The sequence below is a fragment of the Nannospalax galili genome, unplaced genomic scaffold (assembly GCF_000622305.1).
Source record: "Nannospalax galili isolate Female #2095 unplaced genomic scaffold, S.galili_v1.0 scaffold312, whole genome shotgun sequence".
Lineage (NCBI taxonomy): Eukaryota > Metazoa > Chordata > Mammalia > Rodentia > Spalacidae > Nannospalax > Nannospalax galili.
In genome coordinates this window covers 8,017,234-8,035,242 of record NW_008335967.1, presented here as the reverse complement: position 1 = coordinate 8,035,242, position 18,009 = coordinate 8,017,234, and the positions used below count along the sequence as shown (strand labels likewise).

Sequence of the window (18,009 nt, the reverse complement as noted above, 5' to 3'; positions counted from 1 at the left end):
TGTGTGTGTGTGTGTGTGTGTGTGTGTGTGTGTGTGTGTGTTTTCCTTTAAATACTAATTGAAATGGACTAGGTTCCTTAGAGCGGCCATCCTCAAAGAAGCTATAGTATACAGTACATTTATAACATATAATATTTGACCCATTCTGCTATATATAGCATTTCTACAGCTCTGTCAATGAAGTTGAACAGAAAATTAGAAGTTAATTGTACAGAAAATTTGACCTTCTGACTTAATTGGGACCAAAGTGAGTCTATCTGAAAGACACGTTTCCATTCATATTGATTTAAGTATTTTTAGCGTGAATAATAGCTTGCCAAAGAAATACAGAGGGTCATATACATTATTTGCTTTTTAGGAAATCTATTCTGATACATCCCCTGTACCGTTTCAAAACACTCAGCATTGAGCTGGCAGCTTCTCGCTTCACTTCAGAGATGAGAGCTTCGGCTGCTCAGTATTTCTCAGCCGTAGAAATATTCAAGGAACTGTCATAATGAGATCTTAAAAGCAGCCTGCACAAAACAGCTTTAAAAGAATGGGAAGCTGCAGTGCCGGTCCTTGATGAAGCACGAAAGGTGGTCAGATTAAGTATCCTCTCTCCTCACCTGTTCTCGACCAGTCTCCCTCCTTTGCCGTTGTAGTCCTGACAGCATAACTGCTGAGAGGTCAGGTGATTATATATATTTTTATAGGAGGAGGAATCATTTTTCAAAATAATGTTGCTTGTGGAGACATGTGCTCCATAACAGAGGAACCTCTTTTAATACCTTTGATTCAAAGTCTAAGAAACCTCCATACCTATCAAATGTGGACTAGCAAATGCTCAAAATCTGTCTCAACATTCTGTTGACAACAGCGGAGGTAGAGGAAATACTGAATGTTTTGACATTGGAAAAATGTATAAACGACATCTTTTCTCGAAACAACTTCTGTCTGGCAATTCCATAAAACTGCAAATAATTTTATTCTTCACTGAAAAAAATAGTTAATAGGAGAGTAGGTTAAAAAAAATTTTCACTTTTTAACTAATGGTTACATTGTTTACTTTGCAATTTTACAGAACGAGTCAAAGAGAGAAATGTGTGTAATCTATAAGGTTTGTTCTAAATTCTTTTCAAAAAGGATATGGTTGCAAGTTATATGTAAAGTATAACCCAATCATACATTGATTAGAATTTATTTCATTGACCAAAATAAAGAGAGAAATAAGTACAGAGCATGTGAGACCAAAAAAAGACCCAATTCTACCAAGATGTTGAGTACCACCTTACCCTTGAACATCAAATTTAACTCTGTGTTCCAAGAAAAGTGCAAAATGTGACGGATCTCATAGTCTCCTCTCTATAAAATGAATCATCTGTTCATCACAATGGTACATTAAGGTCTAATTAGTATTTTTGATATGCCTGAGTTGAATTGCTTAAGCACTTAGATAATTGTGTGTCCAAATTTCTGCAGATATTTCCTGTAAATGTGTCATAGCTGTCAACTCTTCCCATTTTGAAAGTCCCCATTTAAAAAATAATACACATGGCACATAGAATATTTTCAATATTTCATTTTTATTGGGCATTTTATTAGACATTACCTCATATTAATATGAGCAAAAATTGTTGAGAGAGGGAAGATATGGGATGAGAAGAAAGTAATCTTGCTTTGTATGCCAGATTGTTGGATTATTAGGGTCAGTCAGTATATGTCAGTCCCAATGCCATTGTTTTTCAGCTTGTTTTTGTGGCTTTTTCAAAAGTTGCTTCTAAATATTAAAAAAATAATTTTAAGGAAAGAATGAATACATTCGTGCTATTAGAAAGGACTTGGTAGATTTTTTAAAAGGCTTTGATGGTAGATAATGCGTTCAATTAACAAAGTCTTCGAGGTGCTTCCTATCACACTGGGCACTGGGGTAGAAGAATAGAAAAGCAGAAACCTGCTCTGGAGAGGGCAACAGTGAGGAGCAGTCCCATGAAAAGTTTTAATGGGATCTGATTCACAGTACAGGTACATGCAGTTTTTAAATATAGGAATAGCAAAGATTATTGCTTACAACACAAAGTGGGTACATAAAAAGAAGAATCATTTCTTACACTAAGCAAAGTTGTTTACCTTTTTTTGAATTTTTTCTTTTTTATTAATTTATTTAATAACCACATAATTAGTAGAAGCATTTCGTTACAACAGCATTGACATAGTCAATAACAGTTTCCACAGCAAAGGTGCATCTCTTTCAAAATTGGCTGTAAATTTTTAGGTTCACAGTGTTGAATTAATACAGTTGTACATTATTGTACTCAGTATAAACCCTATAAGACATAAAATTAAATGAAATTTTTCCCTTTAAAAAAGATCTTCATTTCATTTTAAAATATACTGTTTCGTACAGAAAAACTCATTTTTAATGAAACTAACACTTAGATGTTTGCACATGCACCTCTAATCTCTATGTATCTGATTATTACTAGTCACAGTCAGTTACTTTCTGAGATCCTTGGCACCTGAGCATGGATGTAAAGTCATCAGGTAGATTTCAATGGTAATGTTTTAGATATCTACTAATTAACATGAAGCAAATTTTTATGTTTCTTCCTCAAATATAACTCATTTTTTATTGATTGATTTGGGGGGGGGGGATTTCATAGAGAACATCCCAAACAATCTTATTCATTTTTATACCCACATCCCAAATGGCACACTCCCATAGCTCCCCGAACCCTGCCTTCACTGTAGCCCATATACTCTGTCATCCCTGTTACTGTCCACTGTGTTATCAGTGTTCCCAGCCATTCCCCAGTACTAGTCCATCCGCTGAGTCTAGTCAGCCTATCTAGAGTTCCTTGTTTTTGGAAGATCAGCTCATCTCATCTAGCAGCAATCAGTTGCCAACACTCCTTTAGATAAGATTGGGATCTTCTGTTCATTTTTCCAGTTCTATGCTGGGTTACTGTCTGGGAGTCTCTTGGGCCACCCTGGCCAACAACTCAAAGGAAGGTATCTCTTGTCTGGCATTGTTTCTTGTTACGTAGCCTTTAGCTATACACATGGACTCTTAAAGAATTATATTAATCCCTTTATCTTTGGTTATACTTTCCTTTTGGGTGTTTAAGACTATACAGTTGGCCCAGATACACCAATTTATTTTTACTCTTAAGGGTGTTTGAGGATCTGTTCCTCAAGGGTCACACAGGCATGGGAGGAGCTCCTGGCTCCTTTCTTTTACCAGTTCCATCTATGTGACAATAAATCAAAGGTCCTGCTTGACCATGGCTGGCTTCACTTGGAAGCATGGAGGAAATGTTTCTTCTGTGTTGACCCTCCTCTTCATAGACTGGACACTGGTTCAAGTCCATCTGGTGGGGCCTCCATGGCCTCCTTAATCAAGAGGACAGATGACTCACCACAGTTACAGGACATTTTGAGAGATGCTCCATAGTTCCCTGGAACTTAGTCGGCCTTGGAGGGCAAAAAGCAAAAACAGTCCTTTAAGTCCCTCTGACCAGATTAGTATAGGCTTCAAAGTATGGCTGTTAAACATCCAAGAAGGTTAATTCCACTAGTCTGGTACTTTTAATTGACATGCACTGTGTAAATAAAGCTTGGGCAAAAACCAAACTTCTCTGGTAAACCTTAACTAGACACATACTATGTTCCTGGAGCTAGTTGTATGTATAATTTGTCAGTAGGTTGTTGGACTAATATGGTTCTCTCTGTTTTTTTTTTTAAACTAGCTGGGCATTACTTATCTCCCTCATTGTCTAACCCTTCTACCATGGTTTCCCCATTTTTCCCATTTCTCCCTTAATAATACCCTTCTTCTATGGTTTCTCCTCTCTTGAGCTCCTTCTTTCCCTTATCCCCAAAGTTCCTTGTATAACCCTCCCTCCCCCTCCCATTAAAATAACCCCATTTTTATCCATATCTCCCTTATTAACACCTGTCTCCTACTGTTCTTCTCTTTCAGGTTCTTTCTTTTCCTTTACCTCCATGGTTCCTTTTGATTATCCTGATTTTTGTAGTTATGTCTGGATACAAACATACCTACAAGGATTTGGTGTTAGGATCCACATATGAAGGAGAACATATGTCGATTTTTTTCTGAGTTTGTGTTACTTCACTTAATATAACAGTTTCTAGTTCCATCCATTTACCTGCAAATTTCATGATTTCATCTTTCTTTACTGCTGAGTAGAACTCCATCGTATAAATAAACCCATTTTCATTATCCACACGTCAGTTGAGGGACATTTAGGTTGTTTCCATTTCTTAGCTATTGTAAAAAGAGCAGCAACAAATATGGATGTATAAGTGTCTCTGCAATAGGATGAGTTTCTTGGGTATATGCCAAGGAGTGGTGTAACTGGGTCAAATGGTAGGTTCATTTGTAGTTTTTTTTGTTTTCGTTTTTGTTTTTTGTCTTTTTGAAGCAGGGTAGCCCTGTAGCCCCAGCTGTCCTGGAACTCACTATGTAGACCAGGCTGGCCTTGAACCCACAGAGATCCGCCTGCCTCTGCCTCCCAAGTGCTGGGACTACAGGCTTGTGCCACCACACCCAGCCATTTGTAGTTTTTTTTATGAGTTCTCCACACTGCTTTCCATAGGGGTTGAACAAGTTTGCAGCCCCACCAGCAGTGGATGAGTGTTCCCCTTTCCCCACATCCTCTCCAACATTTGATATCATTTGTTCTCTTGATCTTAGCCAGTCTGACTGGGATAAGATGAAATCTTAAAGTGGTTTTAATTTGCATTTCCCTAATTATTAGTGATGTTGAACATCTTTTAAGATGTTTCATAGCCATCTTTACTTCTTCTTTTGAGAACTCTCTATTCAACTCCTTAGCCCGTCTTTTAATTGGGTTACTTCCCTTCTTAATTCCTTGTTTTTTGAGTTGCTGTATATTCTGGATGTTAAACCTCTGTCAGATGTGCTGCTGGTGGAGATTTTCTCCCACACTGTGGTTTTTCTCTTAACTTCCTCGGTTGCTTCTTTTGATGTACAGAAGCTTTTATGTTTAATGAGGTCCCATTTGTTGATTCTTGATCTTGTCTCCTGAGCAAGAGATGTCCGGTTTAGAAAATCCTTTCCTACACCTATATCTTGTAGGTTATTGCCAATATTTTCTTCTAACAGTTTCAGAGTTTCAGGCTTCATATTGAGGTCTTTGATCCATTTGGAGCTGGCTTTTATGCAAGGTGAAAGATAGGGGTTTAATTTCATTCTTCTACAGGTGGAAATCCAGTTTTGCCAGCACCTGCTAAACATGCTGTCTTTCCACCAGTGAATGTTCTTGTCCTCTTTGTCAAATATCAGGTGGCTGAAATTGCATGTACTCATATTTTGGTCTTCAATTTTGTTCCATTGATCTATGGGCCTAATTTTGTGCCAGTACCATGTTGTTTTTATAACTATAGCTCTGTAATACAGTTTAAAATTTGATATAGTAATCCCCCCAGCATTGCTCTTAGTACTCAGTTTTGCTTTGGCTATCTGAGGTCTTTTGTGTCTCCATATGAATCTTAGGATGGTTTTTTCCAATTCTGTGAAGAATATCATGGGGCTTTTGATTGGCATTGCACTGAATCTATAAAAGGCTTTTGGTAGGATGGTCATTTTCACAATATTACTTCTTCCAATCCATGAGCTTCCATATTCTGATGTCTACCTCAATCTCTTTCTTTAAAGGTTTAAAATTTTCATTGTATTCCGTAATTCTTCCAATCCATGAGCATGGGAGGTCCTTCCATCTTCTAATATCTTCCTCAATCTCTTTCTTTAAAGACATAAAATTTTCATTGTAGAGTTCTTTAATGTCTTTGGTCTCAGATTTCTTTTCAGCTATTGTGAAAGGGAGTGTTTCCATGTACTCTTTCTCTGATTGTTATTGGTATATAGAAAGGCTACAGACTTTTGTAAATTAATTCTGTAACCTGCCACTTTACTGAAAGTGTTAATCATTTCTAGGAGTTTTCTGGTGGAATTTTTGGTGTCTCTTAGATATAATATCATATTGTCTACAAAAGGGATAATTTGCTCTCTTCTTTTCCAATTATTACTCCTTTAATTTCCTGCTCTTGCCTTACTGCTTTTGCAAGAGTTTCAAGACCTGTGTTAAAGAGGAGTAGAGATAGTGGACAGCCTTGTCTGTTTCCTGATTTTAATAGGAATGCTTCCAGTTTTTCTCCATTTAGAATGATGTTGGCTGTGGATTTGTTGTATATGGCTTTAATTATGTTGAGGTATGTTCCCTCCAGTCCAATTCCCTCTAGGACTTTGAACATAAATGCATGATGAATTTTGTCAAATGCCTTCTCTGCATCTATTGAGATGACAATGTGGTTCTTGTTTTTGAGTCCATTTATATGATTTGTGACGTTTATTGACTTATGTATATTGAACTATCCCTGTGTCCCTGAAATAAAGCCAACTTGATCATGGTGGATGATCTTTTTGATGTGTGTTTGTATGGGGTTTGCAAGTATTTTGTTGAGGATTTTTGCATCTATGTTCATTAAGGATATGGGCCTATAGTTTTCTTTTTGGATTGTGTCTTTATCTGGTTTTGGTATGAGAGTGATGCTGGCTTCATAGAAGGAATTTGGAAGTTCTCCCTCTATTTCTGTCTTTTTGAATAAATGAAGTAGTATTGGATATAGATCTTCTTTAAGAAACTGGTAGAATTCTTCTGTAAATCCATCTGGTTTTAGGCTTTTCTTAGTTGAGAAGTTTTATATTGTTGTTTCAATTTCCTTATGTGTTATGGGTCTGTTTAAGCTGTTGATTTCTTGGTTTAGTTTTGGTGGTTCCCATTCTTTTAGATATCCATTTATTTAGGTTCTAAATTAGTAGCATACTGGTTTTTAAAGTGTTCCCTTATAATGTTCTGCATATTTTTGGTGTCTGTTGTGATGTTTCCCCTTTCATCTCTGTTTTGTTGATTTGGAAGTGCTCTTTCTTTCTTTTGGTTAACTGGGCTAGGGATCTGTCAATCTTGTTTATCTTTTCAAGGAATTAGCTCTTGGATTCATTGATTCTTTTGGATTTTTTTTGTTTGTTTCTATTTCATTAATTTCTGCTCTGATTTTTGTTATTTCTTCTTGTCTGCTTGGTTTGGGTTTAATTTATTGTTGCTTTTCAAGTGTCTTGAGTTGCAATATTAAGTCATTTATTTGTGTTCTTTCTCATTTTTTAATCGGCACTTAGAGCTATAAACTTCCCCCTAAGAACTGCTTTCAACGTGTCCCAGAGGTTTTGTTGTGTTGTATTGTCCTTTTCATTTAGTTACAGGAATACTTTTATTTCTTTCTTAATTTCTCCTTTGACCCATTCATCATTCAGGAGTTGTTGTTTAATCTCCATGCATTCATGTAGTTATTAGGGTTTCTTCCACTGTTGATTTTAAGCTTTATTGCATTGTGGTCTGATAGAATGCATGGAATTGTTTCAATCTTTTTGTGTTTGTTGAGGCTTGTTTTGTGCCCCAGTATGTGGTCAATTTTTGGAGAAAGTTCCATGGGGCACTGAATAGAAAGTATATTCTTTGGTGCTTGGGTAAAATAGTCAGTATATGTCTTTTAGGTCCATTTGATGTATGGTATTGTTTAATTCAGATGTCTCTCTGTTGATTCTCTGTACTGTTGACCTATCTAATCAAGATGATGGGGTATTGAAGTCCCCTATTATTAATGAATTGGGATTAATCTGGGTCTTAAAGTCTTGTAGTACTGTTTTTATGAAGTTGGGTACACCAGAGTTTGGTGAATATATGTTCATGATTGTAATATCTTCTTGGTCAGTTGTTCCTTTGTTCAGAACAAAGTGACCCTCTTTATTTCTTCTGTTTAGTTTTAGTTTGAAGTCTATTTTGTCAGATATTAGAATTGCAACACCTGCTTTTTTCTTAGTACCATTCACTTGGTATATTTTTTTTCATCCTTTCACTTTAAGGTAGGGCCTGTCCCTGAAAAGTGAGATGAGTTTCTTGCAGACAACAAAAAGATGGGGTTTGTCTCTTAATCCATTCAACTAGTCTATGTATTTTGCCTGGGGAGTTCAGTCCATTGATATTTAAAGTTATTAATGAAAGATGTGTATTGATTCCTGTCATTTTCATTTCTGTTCACATTCTTGGTGTAGCTGTACATTTCCATAATTATACCTTCATTAAGTTTCTTTCTGTAACCCCTTGGGTCCTTCCTTTCTTCAGCTCTTTGTATTACTTCAAGAACCCTCTGAAGGGCTGGTTTTCTGGACATGAATTCTTTCCACCTATTTATGTCATGGAAGATTTTCTTTCCCCTTCGACTATAATAGACAGTTTGGCTGGGTAAAGTAATCTGGGTGGGCATCTGTGTTCTTTCAGAACTGGGAATACTTTGGCCCAGGTTTTCTGGCTTTCATAGTTTGCACTGAAAAGTCAGCTGTAATTCTGATGGGTTTTCCTTTATATGTGACTTGTTTTTCTTTTGCAGCTTTCAGTATTCGCTCTTTGTTCTGTATGTTTAGTCTTTTTACTATGATGTGTTATGGAGAGTTTCTTTTCTGGTCCTGTCTATTTGGTGCTCTATGTGCTTCTTGTATTTGTATGGGTATGTCTTTCTTGAATTTGGGGAAATTTTCTTCTACAATCCTGTCGAAGATCTGTTCCATACCATTATCCTGATATTCTTCTCCTTCCTCTATATGATGCCTAAGTTTGGTCTTTTTATGGTGTCACACAATGCCTGCATATTCCATTGTTGTGTTTTCTTAAATTTTTCATAATCTTTGCTTGAGTGGTCTAATTCTTCCACTTTATCTTCCATCTTGATACTCTGTTTTCCATTTCATTCATCCTATTGGTGAGACTTTCTCCTGTCATTTCTAATTGGCTTAGTGAGTGTTTCATTTCAGCCTGAGTATTCTTCAATATTTCTCTTTTCTGAATTCATTCAGAAGTTTGTCCTTATCTTCTTCCAGTTCTTCGATTTCTTTGTTTGTGTGTTCTTTAAATTCACTGAACTCTTTTAGCATGCTTATAGTTGTTCTTTTGAGCTCCGTGTCCTGTGTTTTCTCTAGGAGGTTCTCATTGTACTCCTCTACAGGACTATTGGTACCTGGTGGGGATATATTACTTGGGTTTTTCATGTTATTCTTTTTTCACTGTCATTTTAACATGTGGACTTCTTTTGCAGTTCTTGATTCTTGTGTGAGATTCAGGCATTCCTTTGTTGAGTTTAGGTCTGCTTCTTTTTTTAAACTTTATGTGTCTTTGTGGTTTACTTGTTGAGCACGAAAAGCTGGTCGGTCTAAGCTTCAGGTTTTCTCCTTTGATTTTGTATTGGAGGGGCCAGATGGCTTTCATCCTGCTGCTCAGGAGTTCCCACAGAGGCCCATGTCAGATGAGGATCAGATGATCTCAGGCTTTCTCCTAAGGTCTGGATCTCTACAGAAAAGATGCTGGCCTCAGGAAGTTGGGGGCTGGGCTTGTCAGGGTCCAGGGCCTGTCTCAGGCATGCAAAGGCAAGGTGAGGGAGGGAACAGGCTCTAAGGGTTCCCCTGGGACTAGGCCTAGTAACTGGGTTGGTCTGGGTGCAAAGGGTCAAGAAGCAGTGGGGAGTCTAGGCCAAGAGGGCAGTCCAAGATCTGGGGTGTCAAGAGAAGAAATGGGCCAGTACCCACACTAGGAGGAGAGATGGGGTAGGGAAGCTGGGAGGGTGAACTAGGCTGGGGGACTCAAGGCGCAGTGAGTGCACACCAAACTTACCCAGGAAAGACCTTTTTTGAATTTTTTTTAAAACATTTTTTATTATTTTATTTTACTTGTATGAGTGTTTTGCCTACATGTATGTACATGCACTGGTGTCATGCAATGCCCACACAAGTCAGAAGAGGGTGTCAGAGCCTCTGGAACTGGAGTTACAGGTGGTTGTTAGCCACCATGTTAGTGCTGGGAAGTGAACTCAAGTTCTCTGCAAGAGCAGCCAGCGTTCTTAACCACTGAGCCATCTTTCCAGCCCAAAGGCGTTTACCTTTCAGAATCTTAATTTCTGTCTACTCTAGCTCCTACTAAAGCTGAATGACAAAGACCCCTGGGGATAGCTCCAGCTTGGGTGTTCTGAAACACCTGTTTGCCACAGTCACTGGCCTCCTTTGTGCCTCTCATTTACCAAGTAAAACAAGGCCCTTAGACTTGTTGATATAATTCCAATAAAATTACTCGAGTTCCTTGAAGAAAGCTACTCACCCATTCCAAATTTTTGTTATTGCTGCTATCAACCAAATTACAATGAATCACAATTTTCTTAACATCATGCAATCTGTAAGTGGTAGTGGGGTGTACTTTCAAAGTTCAAATGTTGTTTTCTTTGTTGCAGGATTCTTTTCTCCATGGAAAACTCCAAAGCCTGTAAGTTTGAATTGCTATGTTTTTTTCTTTATTTCTATTTACTATATAAGCCCATTAAATTGAGTGCCTTTAGGTGTTCTTCTTTCTGAGATTCCATGTTAGAAGAGCAAATTGTCTGTGCCCTCCTATTCCAGTTGCCCCGAATATAAGAATAACTTATATTCTTACACTTTTTACTTTTTCTAATTATGAATTTTTTAAAATATGCTTACAACATGAACATCAGTATTATTCAGGATAATGCAACAAAACACTTTAGTTTTTTCCTATCACAAATGTTATATAGTCAAGAAGTTAAATTAAGTTTTTAGAAACAATGCAGACTTCAGGGCTGGAGACCTTGACCTGCAAATTAAATATGGTCCACAATAAATTTATTTGCATTTGTATTTGCATTGTTCTATATTAGTAATAGTTCTATATTATATATATATTCCAATCCTCACAATCACTCAATGTAGTACTTCTAAATCATCTTCAGATACTGATAATCTCTGCTATCACATAATCTCTCTGGGCTCTTATGAAGATGCTGAAATTTTACACCAATATAGGAGACTAATGACTTAAAAAGAATATTTAGAGCTTATTTAATTTTTTATTTGTTTTTATTTTATGTATATGAGTGTTTTGCTTGAATATATGTGCATTATATGCATGCAGTGACCACAGAGGCCAGAAGAGGGCATCGGCTCCCCTGGAATGAGAGTTACAGATGGTTGTTACCCATCATGTGGGAGCTGGAAATCAAACCTAGGTTCTCTGTAAAATCAGCTAGTGCTCTTAACCACTGAGCTATCTCTCCATCCCTGAGACTAGTGATTTTTAATGTTTTTATAAAGCCAGACTAGCCTAGTGGATTTAGCTGTTAGAGATAGTCTTCACTTGCCTTTACACTGAAATTATTTGTTAGTCAGCTTTCTAGCACTATAACAAAATACCGAAGATTACTAGATTATAAAGAGAAAAGACTTATTTTTGATTATGTTTTGAAAGTTTCTGCACGTGATTGGTCCCCAAGGCAGGACCGCCCAACAAGAAAGCTTCTTATATCACTAGCCGTGGAGCAAAGAGAGGAACAAAAGGGGAAAGGGCCAGGTCTGGCAATGGTATATTCCAAATAGGCTCTGTCTTCTTTCCCATTGTCCAAGGACCAAGTCTTTACCCAACATCCAAGCTATGGCACTATTAACTACCAAAGTCCCAAAAGCTGAGCTAGTTTTCTGGAATCCTGTTTTTTGGTACCTTAGAATATGCTGCTCTAACAGAATACCTAGCTAATCCTACAGCTGGACAAGTGCAGCAGCAAAGCAGCACACTCATCAAGGAGGTCTTTGTGTATGATTCCACTCTTCTGGTCTGCAGAACATATCAAAGAAGGAAAACGGCCTCTTTGAACTTAGCAAACCCCTTAGTGATGCGTGTAATTTTGAAAGATATATTTTTAAATGTTTGAAATGAAATTTGGTTTATCTTGCCCAGCTTGTGAATAGTTCCATTCTTTCATCACCAATTCAAATCTTGGCTCTGTGGTTGTACACATCTTTATCTAATTTAACCAGGAAACTTGCAGCCTCATCATGGTGCTACAATTATGCAATCTAGTGATTTCCTTATATGTGCCACATTCACACAAATTATGTCATTTGGCATAATTACAGCATTTGCCATCATTATAGTAATTACACACATAGTCAATAATTCCCAAAAAGGTTTTATAGAAATCAACGTACAATTAATCCTGAACCTGTGCATCTCTCAAAAGCTTGAACTTCCAGGTCCCAGGCTTTTAATTTTATGTCCTTCATGTATCTACATAAAAGTCTTTATACCAAGAACTAGAAGAGGACCAGTATGTATAACCTAATGGTTTAGGGTGAAGACTCTTAAGGTATGTTGCCTGGGTTTAAGTTTTGCTGCTTTTCCTCACTGGTTATGTGTCCTTAAAGCAGCTACTTAAAATCTCTGCATCTCAAGTTCTGCATTTGTAAAATGGAGGTGAAAATAATAATAATAATAACAATAATAATAATAATATCCCTCTCATAAGGTTTTTGTGGTGAGTCTATGAGTTAATCCATGTAAAGTGCTTAAAACATTTCTTCTATGTGGAGCTTAAAAACATAAGCATAACATAGAAATCAAATCCTTAGTGCACAAACCCTTAGTAAACAAATTACTATATACAATTAATATAATTTTCTAGACTATTAACTGAAACAGATACACAATACCTACAGTATATGGGTTAATACAATTCTGAAGAGGACTGATGACACAAAGAAAGAAAGCATCTGAACTGAGACTTCACCCCCTGCTGATCCTGTGCCACTCAGTGACTTTCTTCTGTCCTAATCCATATCTTAAGCTCATCCACATCAAGATACTGCTGTTGAATAACTGAGATACTAATCATAGTGAATTCTCATTTGCCTTGTCTGGAAGGGATCCAAGTTTCAAGTACAGAATCAAGCCAAAAGCTATCACTGCCCAGCCCCACCTAACATAGTGACAGTAGTAGGTTTGCACTACCCTAGCCTCAGCAAAAGAAAAAAAGAAAAACAAATTCTGGGCACACTATTTTGTTGTGGGAAAAGGCTGTCTTATTCCCAAGCTCTGTCTCCTGTGCACTCCCTAGAAGCAGAAGTTGAGGATACAACAATTACCACAGCAGTGACTGAACATCTCTGTTTCATTGTTTGATGCCTGGATATGGACTGTGTGTTTTCTCTATCCACTCATAGTTAGAGACAGCATTTTCATACTGCCAAATATTTATTCATTCATCCATTATTCACTCATTCATTCATCAAGGCCAGGAAAGTCTTCCATCACACACCGAAAACAACTTCATTTCCATTTTCCTTCTTTACTCTAGTGAGATGCTTACAAACATCAACCCAGGAATAAATGCTGAAACAGAACAGGAGAATCCCAATAAGCAGCCTAGTTGCAAAATAAATGTCTGGCAGGTAACATGAATTGTGAATGACTCCTGCTAAGAAGACATTAGGGGGGCTGGAGAGATGGCAGGCAATACACGCATACACATAAAATAAAAATGATAAAATATTAATAAAAAAGAAGAGGACATTAAGTAGAACAAGTGAGACCCATGGCCCTGGGCAAAGACAGGATGAGAATCCAGGATATTCATGAAGGTACAGACTACCACAGGATGCCCAAGTAGAAAGCAAGAATCCAGAAACCAAGTCATCTCAGGAAGTAAGGAGAAGCCCACAGAGCCCGTATTCAGAAGGTTGCATGACCAGCTGGCTAGCCTCGGCACAGGCTGGCCTCAGAGTCAGGGTAGAGGTTTACTCCAGAGCCTCCAGGGTCAAGATAACAGGTAACCCAGTTTTGAGGGAGCAGGCTAGGGGTTGGGCAGGGGAAGACTAGAAATCTACTGTTTCACTGATACTGTGATTTTTTTTTTTTACTCTCCAGTTTCTTTTAAGAACCCCTGACAGAGTGACTCAAGGGTTGATGAATGTCATAGCAAGAAGTTTGGATGCTTTTCTAACCATGAACTGGACTCTTGACTAATTTCCCAATCTCTGTGCTATAGAAACTGTAGAATTTGTCAATCTGCCACTGAAACTTTCCCTAAAAATGCCCAAAGCATTATTTATTCTTTAGTTTTATGATTGTTTTTAGAAATACAATATTTCACCTGAAGCATGCTTCCTTTAGTGACTCTACATGAGCAATACACAAACCAACAAAACACATGTGGATATCAGAAAACCAGCAGTGGAAGGTGAAGGAAGTGGGTATTTCCTGCAGCCCCATGTTGGAAAGTGGGATGTTACTACATCTCAGACCATATTTCTATGGTATTTTTTTGTTTTGGTTTGGTTTGGGGTTTTTTTGGGGGGGGGTATTTATTTTTTAGACTTCAGCATTTTATTTGGAATCCGGACTGAGAAAGCCACAGCCATAATGCATCCACATGGTGTCTAAAAGCAGCCAAAGTGATCATTAAAAATATATATAGTTAGGTGTGGTGGTGCACACCTTTAATCGTAGCACCTAAGAGGCAAAAGCAAGTAGATTGAGTTCAAGGCCAGCTTGATCTATATAGTGAATTCCAGGCCAACTGAGGCTATAGGAAGACTGTATCTCAATAATAATAATAATAATAATAATAATAATAATAATAAATTTTAAAAATATATGCCTTTAGCCACAAATGAGACCTGGTGGGGCTGGAGAGATGGTTCAGTAGTTAAGAACACTGGCTGTTCTTGCAGAAGACCAGGGTTCAAATCCCAGCACCCACATGGCAGTTCCAGGGGATCCAACACCCTCTTCTGTCCTCCGCAGGCATTGCACAACATGGGTGCACTTACCTACACACAGGCAATACACACATGCACATAAAATAAAAATAATAAATAAAATATGAAAAAAATTTTTTTAATGAGGCCTGGTATATCATAGCAAAACCACCAGTATAGATGACCAAAAAAGGTCACAGAACTTCCTATATGAATGTTGCTAGCAAATGAAATTTGAAGAGCATATTTAAGGGTATTCACTAAGTGGGAGTGAAAGGCCAGCTGAGTAGAAAATTAGCTTACAAAGTTTCCTCCCAGAGTATTATAAAGTAAACAAATACTCTTTTTAGAATTATAGATTGGTTCTGATCACGATCTGATGCTAGACCTCAGACAAGCCTCTTACCCTTTGTACTTCTAGAGAAAATATTTAATATGGGGCAGTTGAAGAACACTGAGGGGTTATCCATCCTTGCTAGCTATAGAAACTGCCTAAATGAAGTCTTGGGCAGGAGTCCAGACAAAAGACTATTTAAATAAAGCCAGTCTTACTGCATTAAAGGCAATAATCTATTTCTTTCTAAGTTTACTATGTTCTGGTCCAACCGAAACCCCTGCCACAGTCTCAGGTGGTGGGATGGGCCACAGGGATCTCTGGGGTTACTCAGGGCATGTTCACTGTCTGGGAAACAAAGGAGTATGTGGTCACTCGCATCCCTTCCAGTCTTACAGTAATGATGATTGACAGGTGAGAACTGCAGTTAGAAACCTGGCCAAAATACAGCCAGTGAGAAAATGAGAGCAGGAAAATGAAGTAGAACAGAAAGCTACGATCCTGCCACGTTCAACATACTGTATATCCACTCTAGTTTTTTAGGTGTCCTTATTTTAATTATGAGTTTGCTTATTCACTAAGAGAATGCTTTCTGAACATGTACTGTATATGGAACCCTTAATTTCACCTGGGTGTGATAGGTGGTACTTGAGGGAGCATGGAAAAGCTGCAGGATCACCCAGCTGATGTCTCCATAGTGGCCAGGTACAATAAGGGAGGAGGATGGAGAGTGGAAAACAGGTGAACATTGTGGTAGGAGAACTAGAGACTGTCTACAAAGCTTCAGGGCAGGAGAGCCAAGGAAGCCAAGGAGAGCCATCAGTGGACATAAGTAAGGTGAACAGAACCCATGTCCTGAGGAAGAATTTGGTCTTTGTCCTGACAACCATGCTGACCATGTACAGAATCTCAGGCAAAAGACTGTCCTAATCCCACTTTACATAGACTGCATTTTTATTCAAAGCAGAGAGGCAGAAGTTGAGATTGAAAGAACAGTTACTAGTTGAATGTAGGTGAAGCTGGCAAGGACAACAGCCAGAGGGATAGCCTTTTCCCTACTAAAACGATGGTATTCATCCTGGCTTCCTGTGTCTACCAATGCTGTGGTGAGGATCAGGGATCATGCATAGGAACTGCCAGTTAGAAGTATTTCACTGTAGTACTAGCAAAAACACGTAAGGAAGACATCACCACACCCACATTAAACAAGAATTCCTAGAACACCATAATTCCTGGATCCCAAATAGTTGTAGAATTGCTTACATACTGCAGGCAGGGGAAGTACTTCAAATATAGGAGGTAACTGAGATGTACACAGATGTTAAATGCATTGGCACAGACTACTTTGTTTTCTGTTTGAGAGAAGTGGTTTAATAAATTGGGACCTATACTATCTTGTAATACATGTTATCTCTATTTTATGGGGGAAAAAAGATGCAGAGAAATTAAGCGATTTTGCTAAAGATAACCAGGTAAGAGGTGACATGGTTATATAAGTTTTCATTCAAACCCAGGCACTATTTTTAATTGCAGCAGTCTGTGATGCTTTATTACACAGAAATAAAATCTTTCCTTTCAAGGCACAAATACCAAACTCTTCCCATGTTTCTTGGGGACAGAAGTCCCTAAGGCAAGAAAATCTAATGTCAAGGAAGCAAGGGAAATAGCCAGGCTGAACTCATTGTCAATCATTTTCTCTGTTCTTCTGTTTTAGATAATGGACCGGTGGGAGAATCAAGGCAGTCCTCAAACAAGTTTATCTGCTCCGGCCGTACCACAGAACCTGCCCTTCCCACCAGCCCTTCACAGGAGCTCCTTTCCTGACTCAACAGAGGCCTTTGACCCACGGAAGCCTGACCCATATGAGCTCTACGAGAAATCTAGAGCCATTTATGAAAGTAGGCGTAAGTGAAAGCCACGTAGCAAGGGTGACTGGTAGTGGCGCACACCAGCCTGGGGCTAGATGCGGGCTGAATGATCTGGCATGAGTATACCTTCTTAGTCTCAAAGGTATCTCCAAAGTAAAATCACCTACTCTAATTGTTCTTAAAAGCCTAGTTTTTCTTTTATGTTTTCACATTTTAATTGGCAATAATCATATTTTTATGGGGTACAATGTGAAGGTTCTATGCATGTATACATTCCGGAATGATCCAGTAGAGCTCATTAGCATATCAAAGAAAGGATACAAAGAAAGGATATAAGATACAGGTATCTTTGTTTTGTGGTGCAAAATCTAAACACTGTCTTTTAACTGTTTTTTAAGTACACATTATAGTTACTTCGATGTATGTTAGAACTTAACGCCTTCGGATCTGACCAAACTTTGTACTCATTGACTTAAAAAGCCTATTGCTTCTAAAAGTAAGCTTATTATTTTTCGTGTTTAAATTGCATTTCCTTCTTTTTCCCTTAATCATTTAAATAGCATCAGGGTGGACTGGAGTTACTAATTTTGTTGAAGTTTTTTTCAAATAAGAAAAAGAAATGTTTGGAACTTCCAATCCATTCAACCTGATCTTGAGTCTAAAGCTTAGATTGTCCCCCACCTCGGAGCCTTGAAGGCAGTGATTGACGAAGTCCGGGCCTTGAGTAAAATGTCAGCCAAGTTTTTCCAACACTAGATCATCAATCAATTGGTCCCCAAAGCAGAGAGACCCAGGTGCCAATCATTTCAGCCTGACTCTTCTGCGACCAGTTAATACAACCAGGTGCATTTGAGGATTGTCTTAAAACATCGTGTATGCACTTGTCACCCAATTTGAAGATCTTTGGGAATTATTTCATTACACTAATATTAGAAAGCCAAGGCTTTCAATATTATATGTACATTTGTTGTGTCCCTTCCTGCCATCTTACAGATCAACTCCTCTATGTCCTAGTGAACAGGAAACTAAATAACATGGGTGCATGTAAAATAGACTACACTGTATAATAAGAATCTGAGAAATGATGGAGAAACCAAGCCCAGTAAAAAACGCTTTGGTCCTGGCACTTCCTTTCACAGTCTGCT

At 38.0% G+C, this 18,009-nt stretch overlaps 1 protein-coding gene across 3 annotated transcripts in view; it reads left to right on the top strand.

The window, feature by feature from the left end:
- The window catches only part of Magi2 (membrane associated guanylate kinase, WW and PDZ domain containing 2), a 1,650,859-nt gene that overhangs the window by 1,443,007 nt on the left and 189,843 nt on the right, over positions 1 to 18,009 (top strand). For all 3 annotated transcript variants that reach the window (XM_029562367.1, XM_008830783.3, XM_008830782.3), the window contains 2 exons: positions 10,351 to 10,382; positions 16,711 to 16,900. In XM_029562367.1, coding sequence (XP_029418227.1) covers positions 10,351 to 10,382; positions 16,711 to 16,900 — 222 coding nt within the window. The remainder of the gene's footprint in view (positions 1 to 10,350; positions 10,383 to 16,710; positions 16,901 to 18,009) is intronic.